Source organism: Rhinopithecus bieti, unplaced genomic scaffold, assembly GCF_001698545.2.
Source record: "Rhinopithecus bieti isolate Rb0 unplaced genomic scaffold, ASM169854v2 scaffold_2314, whole genome shotgun sequence".
In the NCBI taxonomy this organism is placed as follows: Eukaryota; Metazoa; Chordata; class Mammalia; order Primates; family Cercopithecidae; genus Rhinopithecus; species Rhinopithecus bieti.
The window spans coordinates 1762079-1780318 of record NW_016803781.1 but is presented as its reverse complement, the minus strand read 5'-3'; the positions used below and the strand labels follow the sequence as shown (position 1 = coordinate 1780318).

The 18240-nt window shown below is 43.9% G+C and overlaps 1 protein-coding gene across 5 annotated transcripts in view; it reads left to right on the top strand.

The window, feature by feature from the left end:
• SEZ6L (seizure related 6 homolog like) overlaps positions 1-12248 on the top strand; it is a 92779-nt gene extending 80531 nt beyond the window's left edge. The window contains exons 13-16 of one of the 5 annotated variants that reach the window (XM_017853103.1): positions 1859-1891; positions 3974-4085; positions 6387-6489; positions 8933-12248. In XM_017853103.1, coding sequence (XP_017708592.1) covers positions 1859-1891; positions 3974-4085; positions 6387-6489; positions 8933-8962 — 278 coding nt within the window. In that variant the 3' untranslated portion in view covers positions 8963-12248. Of the gene's footprint in view, positions 1-1858; positions 1892-3970; positions 4086-6386; positions 6490-8932 lie in introns of all 5 variants that reach the window. The other 4 variants (XM_017853121.1, XM_017853109.1, XM_017853129.1 and 1 more) reach the window with 4 other exon arrangements.
• The last annotated feature ends 5992 nt before the right edge of the window (positions 12249-18240 follow it).

Sequence of the window (18240 nt, the reverse complement as noted above, 5' to 3'; positions counted from 1 at the left end):
GATAAAAGAGGCTCCATTTTGCAGGTGATCCCTGAAACCTCTCTTTTCTATGGGCTAGTATCCCTAGAAGCCCCACAAGGTGCACCAGCTCACTGCTTTCTCCCACAACTGTGATGGAATTGCTAGCAGAAAAGGCTCTGGGGAGACCCCTGCACCTTTCTTCCCTCCCCATTTCCACTCCTGAGATCCGTCCCACCACCAACTCTGTAAGGAAATGATAAATCACTTCCTCTTCAGAAAAAGAAACTGGGATGCATACATTGTGGTCTGCAGGAGGGGAAGCAGCTCAATGCCAATGGGAGGCCACCTGACTGGGACGTGGCCCCCCCAGGCTCCAGCCCGGTTCTGCTGTGGACCACCTGTGTGACCTTGAGTGAGCTCCCCCTCCCTCTCTGACCTTGGTTTCCCTTTTTGTGAACTAACTGGGGGAGCCCAGATCAGAGTTTCTAAAGAGGAGCCAGTGAGCCCACTGGATGCATCAGAACTGCTGGGGCATTGGTGAGACCTGCAGAGGTCCACCCCTGAGAATACTGCCCTGGCAAGTCCCAGGAATGGCCCAGGAATCTGCATTTAACATGCCCCCTGCGGTTCATGAGCACAGGGTTCCAAGGGACACAAGATTCAATGCCTCCTCCCAGTTCTAGGATTCCATGGACATTCACGCACTCCCACTCAACCACGGTGCAACTCACGTCTTGGGGCGGGACCATCTGCTTCAATCTTTCCATTTTCTTGATGCCAAAGCTGCAGAGATGTGTGCACTTAGTTAGCCAGCTAGCTTTTCAGCTGGTTTTGTTGTCATGGTGTGATGATGACGTAAACCAGAGAGTGACTTTAACCAAGGCATGGATTAGGATGTCTTGGGATTGGAGACATGAGTATAGCTGAGCCTTTGGTGGCCACTCTCTCCTATCCCCTAATGCTGCAATTTTTTCGTCAAAGTCCTTCATGCTGGGGTTTTGCATTCCTGTAATAAACATCCATCCTTGTTGGTATTTTTTTTGTGCTCAGCTACCACGATGACTGATGACAAAGATGGGGTGCCAGTCCCCATCATCTTGAATCTCCAGAGAAGTTTTACAGAAAATATAAATGATTAAAAATAGTTTCTGCAGTCAGCAGAGACCATGCGCCACTGCACTCCAGCCTGGGCGACAGAGCGAGATTCCGTCTCAAAAAAAAAAAAAAAAAAAATACTTTCACATGGGATACAAAGCCTCATCAAATAAAAAGGAATAAAAATGAAATTAGAGAGGTGTACATAGATAGTCTTCCAAACAGGAAAACAGTTCCATCTCTGGCTGGATTTTGTATAAAGGTCTTGGGCCTCGCAATCCATTCCTGCTTTGCCCCACGTGAAAATGATGAAAAGACCCTAACCACATGATTGACAGCAGAAACCAGAGCGCTTGAGCAGCCCAGATGGAAATCCTGCCTCCATCATTGAGAAGCTGTGTGATGTCAGAGAAGTCGCTTCACTTCTCTGAACCTCTGTTTGCTCATCTGTAAAATGGGGATGACAATAGCGTTGACCTAACAAGATTGTCGTGAGGGTTAAATGAGCAAATGTATATAGAGTTCTTGGCACAGTTTTGGACACGCGGTGAGTGTTCAGTAATTATTCACTGTCACTGTTGTTGACGTTGGGTCTTATCTATCTCATCTTCTCTTGGGAACTTAGGAAGTGAAGAGTCCCCAGGCACGTTCACTGATTATAGTAGCCCAAGACAAGTCAAAACATAACACTAACTTCACTAAAGCATGGCATGGGCTTCTGCATCTAATTTTTTGGCCTCATTTCATGCAAATGAAGTGAATTCACTTTACATTGACCAATGCTTCCTGATTTCTCTTTCAGTTAATCAAGACAGTTTTGAACATGCTTTAGAAGGTGAGTTCCAGAATGAAAAAAAAAAAGTTTAATAAATCAAACTAATAGCACACAAAACAAGGGCAGGTCTTTGAATATCTTTATTTAGACACTTAAAAAAAATAAATAACTTCTACCTTCACACTGCCAAAGATAATTTTAAAATAATATTGTAAGGGAAAATAATTATGGGATTTGCAAGTCAGGATCCTACGAGTAACCTGAAAGGGATTTGACAGATGTTCTTTACGTGGTAACAGCAATGAGATAAGGAAAGCTCAGAGCCCATAAGCCTGAGAAAGGCATAACCCTATTGTGAAACTTTTCATGATGCCATGAAAGGGAACTAAATCCGGTGACGTGTCACCTTCCGTGCTGAGAGTCCTCCCCTGGTTTCCAGAGAGAAGAGTTTGCCCTGGAAGCATTCAATGGTCCATTTTTCCCTGAGTCTTTTTTCCCCTCAACATACCCACCCCTTCTCCCATGTCTCCTTACTTCAGCTCTCCTTTTATTAGAAATTCCCAACTGAGACTTATTCATGAGGAGCAGATGTTAAAATCTATCCAGGATTTTATTTCAGTTTTGTTTTCATTTTGTGGTTCCTTCCCTTGCCAACCCCTCCCGTGTGTAAAATGTCCAGCGTTCTATGTCACCGCTATTGAATTCGGTACAAAACCACTCACCGGGGCTGCGATGCAAAATATATACTGTAATATATTACTGTATATACATGTAAATACAAATACAGTATATTATAGTATATATTTTTTAAAATATATACTGTAATATATTGTTTCTTTAAAAAAAAAAAAAAGTGTTTTTACCCAATCAAGCAGTTTTGATTATTCCTGGAGCCATCTTTAGCTTTCTGACAACAATGAGTTCACTTAGAATCTGGGGCTATGTAAATTACATTTCACTAGTGGCTGTTCCTTGTAACAGACAACACTTGAATCCAAGCGGGTGGAACCAGTGCTCAAATATAAGTGAAGGAGCATGAATTAGACACTCCACTTGGAAAATAGAGGGCACTTCGTGTTAGTCTCCATTCAGAGTATCCTTTTTCTGCCTTTTGCCGACCAATGAACCATGAGAACGTCTCAAAGGGCTGGGGTTGCTCGGAGCTTATGAGAGCCATCGTACCGTTTTGTGCTCGTGCATTTATTGTGGGTATTAGGATTGATTTTTCAGACCCCATAAAGTGGTGGTTAATGGGTTATAGATTGGTGTACAGCCAAGCTCTATTAGATGTGACCGTGGAGAATGGCAGAGGAAACCTGGAGGCCAAGTTTCTAGAAGGGATGGAGGATCCGCCTTCAAGCTATGCTGGGAAAGCAGCCCTCTGCCCCAGGCCCCTGCAGCAGCTGTTATAGTTCTTGCAATTGCCACAAATAATGGGAGGCTGAGAGAGCAGCCAGGGAATGTGCAAGGGTAGCCTCTGGGAATCAAAACCGGGCCTTCAGAGTTGGGGTGTCTTTGGGGTATGCAGGACGGAGAGCTGTCCCCAATGCTCAGAGCCCACTCCTGGACTGGAGAGTGGGACTCAAAAGGTCTAGGAGGGGCCCGCCAGTCTGCATGCAACAAGCTCCCCGCTCCACAGGTGAGCACCAGGTCGGAGAATCCCTTAGAAACCACCAGCACTGTTCAACTCAACGACACACACAAACCCATATTCGCCCACCACTCCTGCATCTGGGGTCCAGACCCATTCCTGTTTCTCTTCTCCACTCCATGGAATGTCCAGCAAATCTGCTTTCCTGGTTACTGAATTTGGGATTTTCTCCTAGTCTTCCTGTGAATTGGACTTTAACCAGATTTTAACTGTAGCCCCCAAAAAATGGGAATGGTACGATCGGGTTTCAAACAGTGTAATTTTCTGTAGCTCTTATGGCCAACCCACCCAAGGATGAGTCTGGGACCCCTTGCAAAGGACCAGCACCATTTCCTCTAGTCTTTATAGATGGCCCTCCAAGGTCTAAGGCCCTCACAGAGCCTTAGACCTTGGAAAGCCGTCTCCAAAGGGTGGAGAACTGGGCAGGTGGGCACTCACTGGGAGTCAGATACCTGGGAAATGAGGACCTCACTGGCTCCTGTGTTCAGTAGCAGAAGCGGCAGCAGAGACGTCGCTGGAAGGGGGGAACATGGCCCTGGCTATCTTCATCCCGGTCCTCATCATCTCCTTACTGCTGGGAGGAGCCTACATTTACATCACAAGGTAGGGAGCTGATGGGGGAGACGACTGCCAAGCACTCAGCCACCAGCTCTCAGAGGGACTGGGCGGTTCACCTCTCTGAGCCTCAAGGTCTCCACCTGTAGGTCGGGCATAGTGGCATTTGTGTGATCGCAGAGATGCCCAGATTCAGCCCAATTCTGTGGGATAAATATTTACACTGGGCAATTATGAAGCCTCCAAGCAAGTAAGACAAATACTATTCCTGCCCTCAAGGAGGTTATGGTTTAGTGGAGGACGTAGATATGACATATTGCCAGACATGTTGATTCTTTCCTTCCATCACTCACTCATGCATTCACTCATTTATTCAACAAATATGTATTGGCAATCTGTTGTATATCAGACACTGTCCCAGGGGTTGAGGGGTCATAGAAACTTGCATTGGATGCAGAAGGAAGATACTAAACCACGTCCCAGAATAGCCACTCATTCATTCACATTCACTGTTGTTGAGCACCTACTAGGTGCCAGGCAGTTTTCTGGGTACTAGAAACATCATTTGTGGAAAAAAAAAAAAAAATAGAAGGAAATATTTGCTCTCCTGGGGTTCAAGTTCTAACAAGGAAAGATAGACAATAAGCAAAGTATGTAAGAAAATATGTGTGTTAGCCGGGCGCGGTGGCTCAAGCCTGTAATCCCAGCACTTTGGGAGGCCGAGACGGGCGGATCACGAGGTCAGGAGATCGAGACCATCCTGGCGAACACGGTGAAACCCCGTCTCTACTAAAAAAAATACAAAAAACTAGCCCGGCGAGGTGGCGGGCGCCTGTAGTACCAGCTACTCCGGAGGCTGAGGCAGGAGAATGGTGTAAACCCGGGAGGCGGAGCTTGCAGTGACCCAAGATCGCGCCACTGCACCCCAGCCTGGGTGACAGAGTGAGACTCCGTCTCAAAAAAAAAAAAAGAAAATATGTGTGTTAAAAACTGATAAGTGCAGGAAGAGAAGGCTGGGAGGGGGCAAGAATTCTGGAATAGAAGTGGTGGTTGACTTTTAAATAACGTAGCTAGAGGAGGCCCCACTGAGAAATGACATTTGAGCAAGGACTTGAAAGTGATCATGAGAAACCTATGCAGGCCAGGCATGATGGCTCACAACTGTAATCCCAGGACTTTGGGAGGCCAAGGCAGGTGAATCACTTGAGGTCAGGAGTTCGAGACCAGCCTGGCCAACATGGTGGAACCCCATCTCTACTAAAAATATAAAACATACAATTCGCCTGGGCATGGTGGTGGGTGCCTGTAATCCCAGCTACTTGGGAGGCTGAGGGAGAAGAATCACTTGAACCTCGGAGGAGGAGATTGCAGTGAGCCGAGATCGTGATACTGCACTCCAGCCTCGGCAACAGAGCAAGACTCCATTTCAAAAACAAAAGAAACCTATGCAGATACGTGAAAGAGGAGGGTTTCATGCAGGGAAACAGCATGTGCAAAGGTTCTGAGGCAGGAACATGCCTAACATAAATCGTCCCTGCCCTTATGGAGCCCACAGTCTACTGGGGACAGGGTAGAGTAAGTACACAAATAAATTATAACACACTAAGGTAAACACAATGAAGGAAATGGTTAGGTGTGGTGAGTAACAGAGAAATCACCTTTAAATAGGTGGTCATGGGCCAGGCATGGTGGTTTATCCCCATCATCCCAGCACTTTGGGAGGCCAAGGCTGGAGGATTGCTTGGGCCCAGGAGTTTGAGACCAGCCTGGGCAATGGGCAATATAGTGAGATCTCGTCTCTTAAAAAAAAAACAAAAAACAAAAAATTAGCCAAATGTGGTGGTGCATGCAGGTAGAAGAACCACTTGAGCCCAGGAGGCAGAGGTTGCAGTGAGCCGACATGACACCACTGCACTACAACCTGGATGACAGAGCAAGACCCTGTCTCAAAACAAATAAATAAATAGGTGGTCAAGGAAGGCTGATCTAGGGCAATATGGCATACAGTAGGTGCTCAATAAATGCTCATCCTTGTTCTTGTTTCCTTTTGCATTCAAGAGGGACTTGAGTGACCTTCCAGGAGAAAACAAATCAAGCTCCGCCCCCTCCCTAGTAAGAGGGGGTCACAAGGCTTTGGTTCTCACTGCCTGGGTTGCAATTTGAGAGCAGTTATGATTTCTGCTTTCACCTCAGTAGGATTCTCGCCTGCGAAAGGCTGTTTGCACACATCCTCGTTGTCATTCACAGAGGTGCCGCTGCTCAGGAAGTGGCACCAACTGTTCCCGTTCAATATTGTAATGTGTCTCCTAGCTGGGGAGAAGTAACTTCTGTCTCCTTTCTCTCCCCTAGATGTCGCTACTATTCCAATCTCCGCCTGCCTCTGATGTACTCCCACCCCTACAGCCAGATCACCGTGGAAACCGAGTTTGACAACCCCATTTATGAGACAGGGGTGAGTTGATCTCTCTCGTCTCTTTCCAGTTCCCTCCCTCTTTGCTCTGAATTCACCAACAATAAGACAAAACATTTCATTTCCTATTGCGCACAGCCAGTGGTCCTGTCTTATCCCCACGAAGAGCCCTAAAGAGATAACTGCTGGGAGAACCCAGCTCTCTTTACAAGTGATTGGTGCTGAGGACGAGCCCAAGAGGCTGATTACTGTCAGCAGAACACCCACAGAAAAAAGAGGCTGCACTCAAGACCCACAGACAGCAGACCACCGGTGGTCTGGTGGCAACGTGCAGTATTCCCACACATCCCACTGGGCTCCACCCTTTGTTCAATGGCATGTGAAACATCCCTACACATTTGAGTGTCAGACCCTGTGTTAGGTGCTAGGAACATAGTCATGAACCCAAACAGACACAGATTCCACCATTAATGAGCTTACCGTCTTGTGAATTACTATTATCAATAATAATACATGTCATGTGCTGAGCACTTTAAATGCATAATCTCCTTGAATCCTTGCAGCTCTCTGCAATACGTTCCACAGTTATCTCTAATTGATTGATGAGGACATTGAGGTCCAGAGAGAGGAAAGAATAATTTAGCCAAGGTGGCGCACAGCCAGGATGCACAGCCTGAAGCCAGGATGCAAATTCAACCTGACACTCCTAATTGCCATGCTATCTTGCCTCCCTTGAACCTCCGACAATCCAATGTGCCCATGAATATTTTGATTACAACAAATAATACTTTTTAAGGACTATGAAAAAAATTGAACAGGGTTGCTAGGAGAATGTATAATGGGGACACTTGGAGTTGGGCAAGGCATTATTGAGAAAGTGAGAGTAAAGCTGAGACATGGGAAGTGGTTAGGGCTTGGACAGTGGGCTGAAGAGGATGTCAGACAGATGGGAGAGCATGTGCAAAGGTCCAGGGCATATGCGAGGAAGCAAAAGGCTGGTTATGAGTTTGCAAAATCATCATCCTTCAAATTCACTGTATAACGATGTGCAGCTATCTCCCAGTGTTTGGGGGGAATAAACCTGACTTGTTTCTTGTCCCACTAACCTTCCTTCACCTCCACTTCCTCTGATCTCCTGTGTTAGTTATCTATTGATGTGTAACAATATTACTGCAAACTTAGGGGCCTAAATTAACAACACACATTTATTATCTCATAGTTTCTATAAGTCAGGAAGCCAGGCACAGCTTAGCTGGACCACCTGCTTTATGACTCACAGGCTACAAACAAGGCAGCAACTGGGCTGCAGTCTCATCTGAGGCTCAACCAGGGAAGGATCCACTTCTAAACTCACATGGTTGTTGGCAGCATTCAGTTCCTTGCAGGTTGTTAGAATGAGGGCCTCAATTTCTTTGAGCTGTCTTCTAGGGGCCACCCTCAGTTTCTTCCATTTGGGCCTCTCCATAGAGCATCTCATGACATAGCAGCTGGCTTCTTCAAAGTCAGCAAGAGAGAGTCATCTTGCAAGATAGAAGTCACAAGCTTGTGTCATGCAAACATGGAAGTGACATCCTACCACCTGTGTATTCTCCTAGTTAGAATCAAGTCTCTACCCACCCTTAAAAGAAGAGGACCACACAAAGGCATGAGCCCCAGGAGGTGGGGATCATGGAGACCACCTTGAGGCCTGCCCACCACACCCCATGTACCATGAAGCATAGATGCGATTGCATATCTGTGTTGGCTGAATGTGAGCTGGAGACTTCTGTTAAAGTATGTAACAGTGACAACTTCCAGGGCTGAGCCTGTGACTTCTTCTATCTCCTTGCTCCTTGTTCCTGGGGCTTGGAATACATTACTCACACTCCATAAATACTGAAGAAATCCAACTACCCACATGTTGTAGTCATTTCATATGGCAATGGTAGATCAGGGCATATGTTGTTTTGCATTCTATGTAGCTTGCTTTGAAATCATGGGAAAAGGTCAGACTGAAATAAAGAATTTTAGAGACTAGACATTATGAATACTCATTAGTAGAGTGTATCAGTGACCTAGAGCTATAGTAATGCTGAGTAACAAACATCTCCGAACTCAATGGCTTAATGCCACAAGCATTCATTTGCTCATCAGTCTGTGGGTCAGTGTTTTAGCTGGGTGGTAATCCTGACATTGTCTGGTTGATGGCTGGGTGACTCAGCTCTGCTTTGTGTGTCTTTCATTTTCCTGCAGCAACTAAAGCCTAGCTTATGGTGATGACAGATGGGCAGGATGTGAGCAGAAACATACAAGTATGTTTCAAGCAGCTGTTGTACCCCATTTCCTTATAACCCATTGGCAAAAGCAAGTCAGGGTCAGAGTGAGAGGGCACTGCAAAGTCACGACGAAGGGCATGGACATACGGAGGTGCCAAGAACTGCATCCCCCTATGTATATCACTCTACCACACAAGGGTTTGACAAATCTGTGCTTCTCTCTCTTGCAGGAAACCAGAGAGTATGAGGTTTCTATCTAAAGAGAGCTACACTTGAGAAGGGGACTTGTGAACCTCAGCCACAATCTCCTCGAGACGTTCATCCAGAGATCATGTGGCATTTGATTGAAACCCCAGAATGTCGACTGTCTTTTCTTTAGACTCTTTATTGAAGGTTTACTGTTTTCTTCCCTGTATTTATTATATTTAAAAGTGAAATAGGTGTGGGTTTGGATGTTTTGCGGCCTCAGCAAAATTCATGTTACAGCCTCAATTCTGAAGGCAGGTGGAAGACTTGCAAAGTGGCAAATCGCAGCAGCAAAAACACAAAACAACAGATGGAGTTTCTCCCATCAGCAATGCCATGCTAAGGCTGCATCGAATTGCATGCATCTTTGGGAACCATGCCCATGGTGTTTTCAGTACAAATCTAAGTCCCAAGATTAGGTTGGAAAAGGGTATTTCTTGTTGGCTTAGTTTGGGTTGGAATTTAGCATGGGTACTTAAACCCATTTGGGGAACTGTGCTCCAAAACAAATTCTGTGTCCTCTCTTCCCATTCTACCAACTTCTGAAAGGTTTTACCACATCCCCTCCTTCTCACGGTTCTTCTGAAGGTAGCAAAGGTGTTAGATAAACCTTGTCTTTTACCACTCTGGCCTTGTTGGACAGTGACAAAACAAGAAAACGTTTTCTTTCTAAAAGGTGATAAATGACCAAAGGGAATTTTCAGAGAAAAAATGAGAGGTTTGAGAGTTCCAATGAAGAATTGGGTGAGGGGGATCATTGGGTAAGGGAAGTGGGTTAATAAAATGTTCTGTTCTTTGACACTCTTTCAACGATGAAAGAGCACGTAATTTATGCTACAAGTACCAGAATCGATCACCATGTTCAGCAAGCCACTCTCAAGCTGTGGTAATAAACACACAGGCTTAGAAGGCACCGGCGGCCCCACTCATACAGTGACAAGGATTTGTGATGGGAAAAAGGAGGTGCTATGTTTGGAAATCCAGGGGTGAGCTCTGTTTTCTCCTGGGGTTCTGGAATATCTCTCAGCTCTCAAAACAGAGGAGACTCAAGTGCACTGATTCTCTACAAGGTGTCATCTTCGAATATACTTGCCATCAAGTATTTCAGGGGGCGGGAGGTCCTGTGAGAAGAATCTATTTTTCTATTCTCTGAAGCTGTCTGAATGTTGGGGGGTGGTGTGAATGCTGACTGAGGAGCTGCAGAGAACAGGGGCAGGGGATTTTAAATCACAGCAAACCGTCCAGTGGAATCCCGTATCATCTGACGTGAACGTCAATGAAGACAGAGAGAGGAATGTCATCCAGAAAGGATTCCATAGCCCCACATCTAATCACATGGGCATTCCTCCTATTTTATCAGGGTCTGTTTTCCCCCAACCCAGTGAGGCTGGTGCATGTGTGACTCTTTGAAAAATTCTTTTCTAAATACAGGAATAAAGAGAAGGTGGAGGGTGCGGGTGCATGGAAGAAATACTATGTGTAAAGCAGACTCACTTTCCTGGGACCGGTGACAGTCAATGGCTTGGACAGGCACACGGGCTCAGTGGCATTTGGAACTCTCTTTGGTGCCTCCCATTCTCTCTGGAATTGTTTCAAGTCTGCTGGTTTTCAAACAAGAAAAGATCTTTCTAGCCGTAGGGAGAATGGTGGGGAGTCTATGTGTTGGTGGTTACATTCAAAACATCTTAAGCAAGATAGTGAAAGTTGGTTTTATGCACACAGGTACTCTCCTTGCCAGCAGGAACTCAGACCTCAATCTTGGGGTCTAAGACCAGAATATTTTCCTTCTGCCAGAAAAGAATCTTGCATATATACTCCTGAAGGCATGCTTGTGTGGTCCACGGCAAGAAATAGCTAAAGGCTGTTTTCCAGGACCCAAAGCCCCATTTAATGCAAGAACCAGAGAAGTGTTGCAGGCCATTAGTGAACAATGTCATGTTTGGAGAAAGATAACAACAAAAATAATGTAATCTTTCCTTAAAAGGCAGAACCCAATCCATTTTATTTGATGCTTAGTCTAACCCTAAACCTGGATCACCTGGAATGAAGAACTCTGTTAATAATATTTGATTTTAGAACATATTATGGTTATGTGAAAACTAAACATTTGCCTTTTATAAAGACTGACAAAATATAAATCTTTATTCTAACCCTATCCCCAAAACTAGCCAGGCCACACCCCAGGTGTTCTTATTCGCTATTGGAAAGATAGAAAAGGCATTGGGTTTTTTGTTTTTTTGTTGTTGTTGCTGTCATTGTTGTTTTTTTCAGGAGACCAGTGTCTCAGTTCTGTCTTAGTAGTACCGCACCTGTAACCATGTTTTAAAAGTTTGTTTTAGCCTAGAGACGGATCATACGAGTTCAACGATGTACAGTGTGATTGAAAAGACAGGTTGGTGTCTATTTTTCTTTTTAAAATATCTGAATGTGTATTTGTAATATGTAAAGGCAAAAAAACAATAGTGCCAAAATGTGCAAGGCATCTCATTACAGTTCATATACGTCTGTTTTATAAGATCAATATTAAAACCCATTGGGATTAAATATTTTGAATAGGATACACTCTTGAGAAACTCGAGAATGGACTGAGCCTTCCTACAAGCCACTCTTTGTTTTTAAAACAGTGGGGAAATACGTTTACAGAGATTGTGAGCTTCAGAGAATGCATGTGATGGCGTGTATTACATGCTAATTCATATAAGCTGTATCTGTCAGCTACCACCCTGTGCTTTAAAAATGCACACACTCGACCCTCTTTAGCTTGAAGCTCAGCTTTTTGCTTTTTTTTTTTTTTTAAGAATTATTTAGCTAACATAAGTATTCTGATCGCTACCTGATGGCCATTCTTAGTTAGTTTCATAGATGTGCTTTAACTATGATCTTTTGAAGCGCACCCCTTGGAGAGCCTATAGAACCTCAGGCTGATAGCTTTGAAAACTGCCAAACAGCCCAGAAGGCAGCAAAGCATCTGCATAATCAGGAAGGTTGTGTAAGAAGTAGGGATTTGGCAAATATGTGGGTAGCTTTAGGCTGAGGCATGGGCCTCAGGCAAAAATGCCCTTTGAGTGAATCCAAAGGGCATGACCTTCCTATGTCCTTGACTAGGCATGATGGGTCATTTGAGGTCAGATATTATTTGAGTTGTTCAGCACCCCCAAAGGTAGGCTTTCTCCTGGGAAATCTTCATTTCCATTTTATCGCCAAACAGAATAAAAAGCAAAACAAACTTTCTAAGCTAAAATAATGAAATTAAGTCATTTTCCACTTTGTATATATTGATGCTAATAAAACCGATGAAAAGACTCAAGTGTGTGGGATTTTGTTACAGACACTTCAGGACGGCACCAAATGGAATGTTTCCAGTTTCTGGGGATTGGGTTGGGGTAACACCTACTGATACTTTGGATGCTAAGACAGGACATCCCACTCTGGAATGGTTCTGGGACCTTCAAGGGATGTTTGGGACAAGATGGGTTTGACGGCACTGCCATCATCAGATGTTCCACCATCCTCCCTGTCTTAGCTCAGCCTGTCAAAAGAAAATACCACAGACTAGATGGATTAAACAACAGAAACCTATTTCTAAAAGTTCTAGAGACTGAGAAGCCCAAGATCAGGGTACCAGCCAATTCAGTTCCTGGTGAGAGCTCTCTTCCTGGCTTATAGATGACCTTTTTGCTGTGTCTTCACACAGTGGAGGGAAGGGAAAAGGCAGGAAGGAGGGGAGGAGAGGAAGAGAAAGAGGGAGAGGCAGCTCTTCCTCTTCTTAAAAAGCCACAGTCTTATCAAATGAGGTCCAATGCTTATGACCTTATTTAGCTTTAATTTCCTGCTAATGGTCTTATCTCCAACTACGGTCACATTGGGGGTTAGAGCTTTAACATATGAATTTTGGAGAGACACAGCTGTCTATAGCATTGCACGCGTGGCACCCCCAAAATGTATGTCCTTCTTGCACGCAAAATACGTTTCCTGCACTCCAACAGCCTCCAAAGTCTTAACTCATAACACCATCGACTCGTCTAAAGTCTCATCTAAATATCATTTAAATCAGGTATGAGTGAGAACCAAGGCATGATTTATCCTGAGGCAAACTGCTCTCTATCTGTACATCTGTGAACGCACACAAGTTATGTGCTTCCAAAACACAATGGGGGTACAGCCATAGGATAGACATTGCTATACCAAAAGGGAGAAATAAGGAAGGAGAATAATAAGAAAGAACAATAAGAAAGAAATAAGAAAGGAGTGTCGGGTTTCAAGCAAGTACAAAACCTAGCAAGGCAAATTCCATTAGATCTCAAGACTTGAGAATAAGCTTCTTTGGTTTGATGCTCTGCCCTAAAGGCCCACTGAGGTGGCAGCATCACCTCCACAGCTCTTTCAAGCTTCCTTGTTCACACAGCTTTCTTCAGAGAGCAGTCCACCCCTGAGGCACTGGATGGGATTGTCCTGGCTGAAACCGGAGACAAAGCCCTGCCCTTGGAAACAGAGGAGAAAACACCTTGGTTCTGGGGCCTATGGTGGCAGTGGCACCCCTGATGATTCTTTAATCACCTTCTGCTTCATTCTTAGCACACATTCGTAGCTGATGGCTCTATGGTTCGGTCCTGTAGATTCCAAGAAGGTTGAGAGTTATCCTTCGTTCTGTCCTGCTTTCCCTACCCACTTTAGTTCAAACTGGCAGTGTCTTCACTTGTATAATCCCATTCCTGGATTCTGCCAAGATAGCTGATGAAGTGCATGAGATGTACTCATGATCTCTATTGTTCAAATTTTTATTTTTATTTTTTACAGGGACAGGGTCTCACTATGTTGCCCAGGCTGGTCTCAAACTCCTGGGCTAAAGTGATCCCCTCACCTCAGCCTCCCAAAGTGCTGGGATTACAGGCATGAGCCGCCATTCCTGGCCTCATGATCTCTTCACCACGTGATTGTTCAGACACATTCTCAGTGTTTTCTTCAGAACAAGCTTTCTAATTTTTTTTTTTTTTTGCAATAGGGAAAGGCTGAAATTTTGCAAAATCTTCAAGTTCTGCTTCCTTTTTGCTTAATTGTTTTTTTCTGACAACCAAAACGAGTGACAGAGGCAGGTGTCTCAATCAGTCGAGGTTTATGGAGCCAGCTGAAGGATGCACCCAGGAAAGATGTGAGTCACAGACACATCTGTGGCTGTATTTTTCAGAGATGTTCTTAAAAGGTTTAGTAGTTCTACATTTTCCTTAAAAGGAAGGAGGGGGCAATGAGGTAAATGATTACATAGCTGAGAGACTTTAGTTAGTACCCCCAAAATTTACATTTTACATAAGATAAGATGAATGAAGATAAAAGGAACAGAGGAAGCAGACATCTCAGGGAGGGGTGAAGAAACGATTAATCTCATCTTTGTTCTGTACCTGGGGAAATAAGCTAGTTATCTACATTATCAGTGTAGAGTCTTTTGAAAGGGGTGGTTTCTGTTTAGCCCTTAGAGAAGAAAGATTGATGGCAACTGTTGAGGGCAAGGGGATAATGAGGTGTGTCTGACCTCCATCCCATCATGGCCAGAAACTCAGCTTCAGTTTCTCTGGGGTCTCCTTGGCCAAGAGGAAATTCATTCCGTCAGTTGGGAGCTGAGAATTCTATTGTTATTTCTCACTTTTTTTGTTTGTTTGTTTTGTTTTGTTTTGTTTTTTGTTTGAGACAGAGTCTCAGTCTATTGCCCAGGCTGGAGTGCAGTGGCACAATCTTGGCTCACCGCAACCTCTGCCTCCCAGGGTCAAACAATTCTTCTGCCTCAGCCTCCCAAGTAGCTGGGATTACAGGTGCATGCCACCACGCCCAGCTAATATTTGTATTTTAGTAGAGACAGGGTTTCAACATGTTGGCCAGTCTGGTCTGAAATTCCTGACCTCAGGTGATCCACCTGCCTCAGCCTCCAAAAGTGCTGGGATTATAGGCGTGACTTCTCACTTCTTTAATTAATCTCCCTCCTTTCACATTTTACTATAAGCAGTCAGGAGGAACCAAGCCACTCCTTCAACACTTTGCTTCGGAATCTCTTCAGCTAAATATAGCAATTCCCTCTTACCTGTGGGCAGTACCTTCCAAGATGCCCAGTGTATGCCTGAAACCACAGATAGTACTGAACTCTATATATACTATGTTTTTTCTTTTTTTTCTTTTTTTTTTTTTGAGACGGAGTCTCGCTCTGTCGCCCAGGCTGGAGTGCAGTGGCCGTATCTCAGCTCACTGCAAGCTCCGCCTCCCGGGTTTACGACATTCTCCTGCCTCAGCCTCCCGAGTAGCTGGGACTACAGGCGCCCGCCTCGTCGCCCGGCTAGTTTTTTGTATTTTTAAGTAGAGACAGGGTTTCACCGTATTAGCCAGGATGGAACTATGTTTTTTCATATACATACATATCTATGATAAAGTCTAACTTATAAATTAGGTACGTAAAGAGATGAAGAATAATATTAAAATAGAAAAATTATAACAATATACCAGCATCACTACTCTTGAACTTTGGGGTTATTATTAAATAAAGTAAAAGTTACTTGAACACAAACCCTGAAATACCACAATAGTCCATCTAACAACCAAGATGGCTACTAAGTGATGGGCAGGTAGGTAGCATAGACAGCACGGGCATGCTAGGCAAAGGGGTGATTCATGTCCCAGGCGGGACAAAGTGAGATGGTGCAAGATTTTATCATGCTACTCAGAAAAACGGGGCTCAATGTAAAACTTATGAATTGTTTACTTCTGGAAATTTTTTTTTTTTTTTTTTGAGACACAGTTTTTGCTCTGTTGCCCAGGCTGGAATGCAATGGCGCAATCTCAGCTCCCTGCAACCTCTGCCTCCGGAGTTCAGGTGATTCTCCTGCCTTAGCCTTGCGAGTAGTCGGGATTACAGGTGCCTGCCACCATGCTCAGCTCATTTTTGTATGTTTAGTAGAGACGAGACTTCAATTTTTTGGCCAGGCTGGTCTCGAACTCTTGACCTCAGTTAACCACTGGCCTCGGCCTCCCAAAGTGCTAGGATTACAGGCATGAGCCACTGCAGTCAGCCTGTTTCTGAAATTTTCCATTTAAGATTTTCAGATGGCAGTTGACCTTGGGTAACTAAAATGTAGAAAGCAAAACCATAGATAAGCAAGAACTACTGTCTCCAGTTTCATTGTTCACAAATTCTACCTTCCATAAAACACTAGGAGGAAGTTCAGCTAAGTTCTTTTTCACTTACAACTAGGACTGCCTTAATTCCACTTTCAAATCACATGTTTCTAATTTCTGTCTGAGACCTCAGCAGACCAGAATGAACTGTTTTTTGTTTTTTTGCTTTTTGGGGTTTTTTTGTTTGTTTGTTTTTTTTGTTTTTTTCTTGAGACAAGGTCTCACTCTGTTACCAGGCTAGAGTGCAATGAAGTGATCACAACTTACTGCAGCCCAGACCTCCTGGGCTCAGTTGATCCTCCTACCTCAGCCTCCCAAATAGCTGGGACCACAGGCATGCACCACCACACCCAGTTAAGTTTTGTGTTTTTTGTAGAAATGGGGTTTCACCACATTGCCCAGGCTGGTCTCGAACTCCTGGGCTCAAGTAATCCACTCTCCTCAGCCTCCCAAAGTGCAGGATGACATTTAATGTTCATATCTCTACCAACATTCTGTTCATGGCAATGTTAGGTTAGCATGCAACTCAAAACCCTTCCAGCCTCTACTCATTACCCAGTTCCAAAGCCACTTCCACAGGAAACAAAACTAATAAAGTGAGTGTGTGTGTGTGGAGAGGCAGAGAGAGAGAGATTATAAGGAATTAGGTCATGCTATTATGGAGACTGAGAAGTCCCAAGATCTGCAGCCAGGAAGCTGGAAACCCAGGAAGCTGATACGTAGTTCCAGTCCAAGTCCTAAGGCCTGAGACCTAGAAGAACCAATGATGTAAGTTCCCATCTGGAAGCCAGCAGGCATAAGACACAAGAAGAACAGATACTTACATTCAAATCCAAAGGTCATGAAAGAATGATGTCCTGGCTCAAAGCAGTCAGGCAGGAGGGGTTCCCTCTTACTGATGGGAGGGTCAGCCTTTGGGTTATATTCAGACCTTCAACTGATGGGATGAGCATTCTATATTAGGAAGGGCAATCTGCTTTACTTAGTCTACCAATTCAAATGCTAATTTTATCCCAAAACACCCTCATGAGGACACTCAGAATAATGTCTGACCAAATAGCTGGACATCCCATCACTGAGTCAAACTGAAAAAAAATAACTGTCACACTCCCAAAACCCTATAAATGCAAGGTGACCACTCTAATGAGCTATGGTGTCCATGCTAAAGTCTTGCAATGACATTGCTATTTCTCAGAGAGAAACAGAAGAATGTTTCCACAACTCTTAAGATATAGACATATTTGACTTACCCTCACATCTTAGGTTGGGCTCCCCCAGAAGCAAAGCTTCAGATCAAAATTCAAGAGCAAATAATGTATTTGCTAGGCAATTCCACAGAGTACCAGTGGAGGAGTGGTAAAGTGAGACTAGAAAGGAAAATAAGCCAATACAAAGTGCATTGGTCAAGCAAGTTACTCCTGGGGACAACTGGGAATCCATCGTGCTGGATAATTCTGTGAGATGGTGAAGAAAAAGATTCAGGGTTTTTCCCTCTGAGCAGTGAGGGAGCTGGGGTATTTATCCACCAGTTCCCAACTGTCACAGATTCAATTGTTTCTGGGAGGCATTAACTCCTAGGCACCTCTGGGTTTCCTTGTGCTTAGAGAAAGAGAGTTATCTATGCCTGCAGGTAGAAAGCATCAAGTAGAGTTCATGGAAAAGCGACTGCCAGAGGAATATGGGCAAAGCAGCTACAGCATCTTTTACGCCTACTTATTGCTCAAGTCAATCATCAATCAATTCATCAACAAATATTTTAGCACCTAAAATGCAGCTTATTGTGATGCCAACACCTTGGTAACTTGGTCAAATGTGGGAAAGCCTAAAAATGTAAGTAAATGTGGGATTGAAATGTAAAAGACTAAAGATGTCATTCAACCTGAGAAAGCTGACTGAACAAAAAAAAAAAGAAAGAAAGAAAGCCTAAAGATTTCAATCAAAGTAATTTTATCTAAAATTAACCCTTCCCCTTCTGATGATAATAATGTCTTTCAATTAAAATACAGGTTTAAACAATGTTTTCAAAAGAAGGCACACTAACTCATTTCTTTGTTTTGTTTTTTAATTCTTTTTTCTTTTGCTCATTTCTTAAAAAAAAAAAAAGTCCCTAATTTTTTATTTTATTTTATTTTATTTT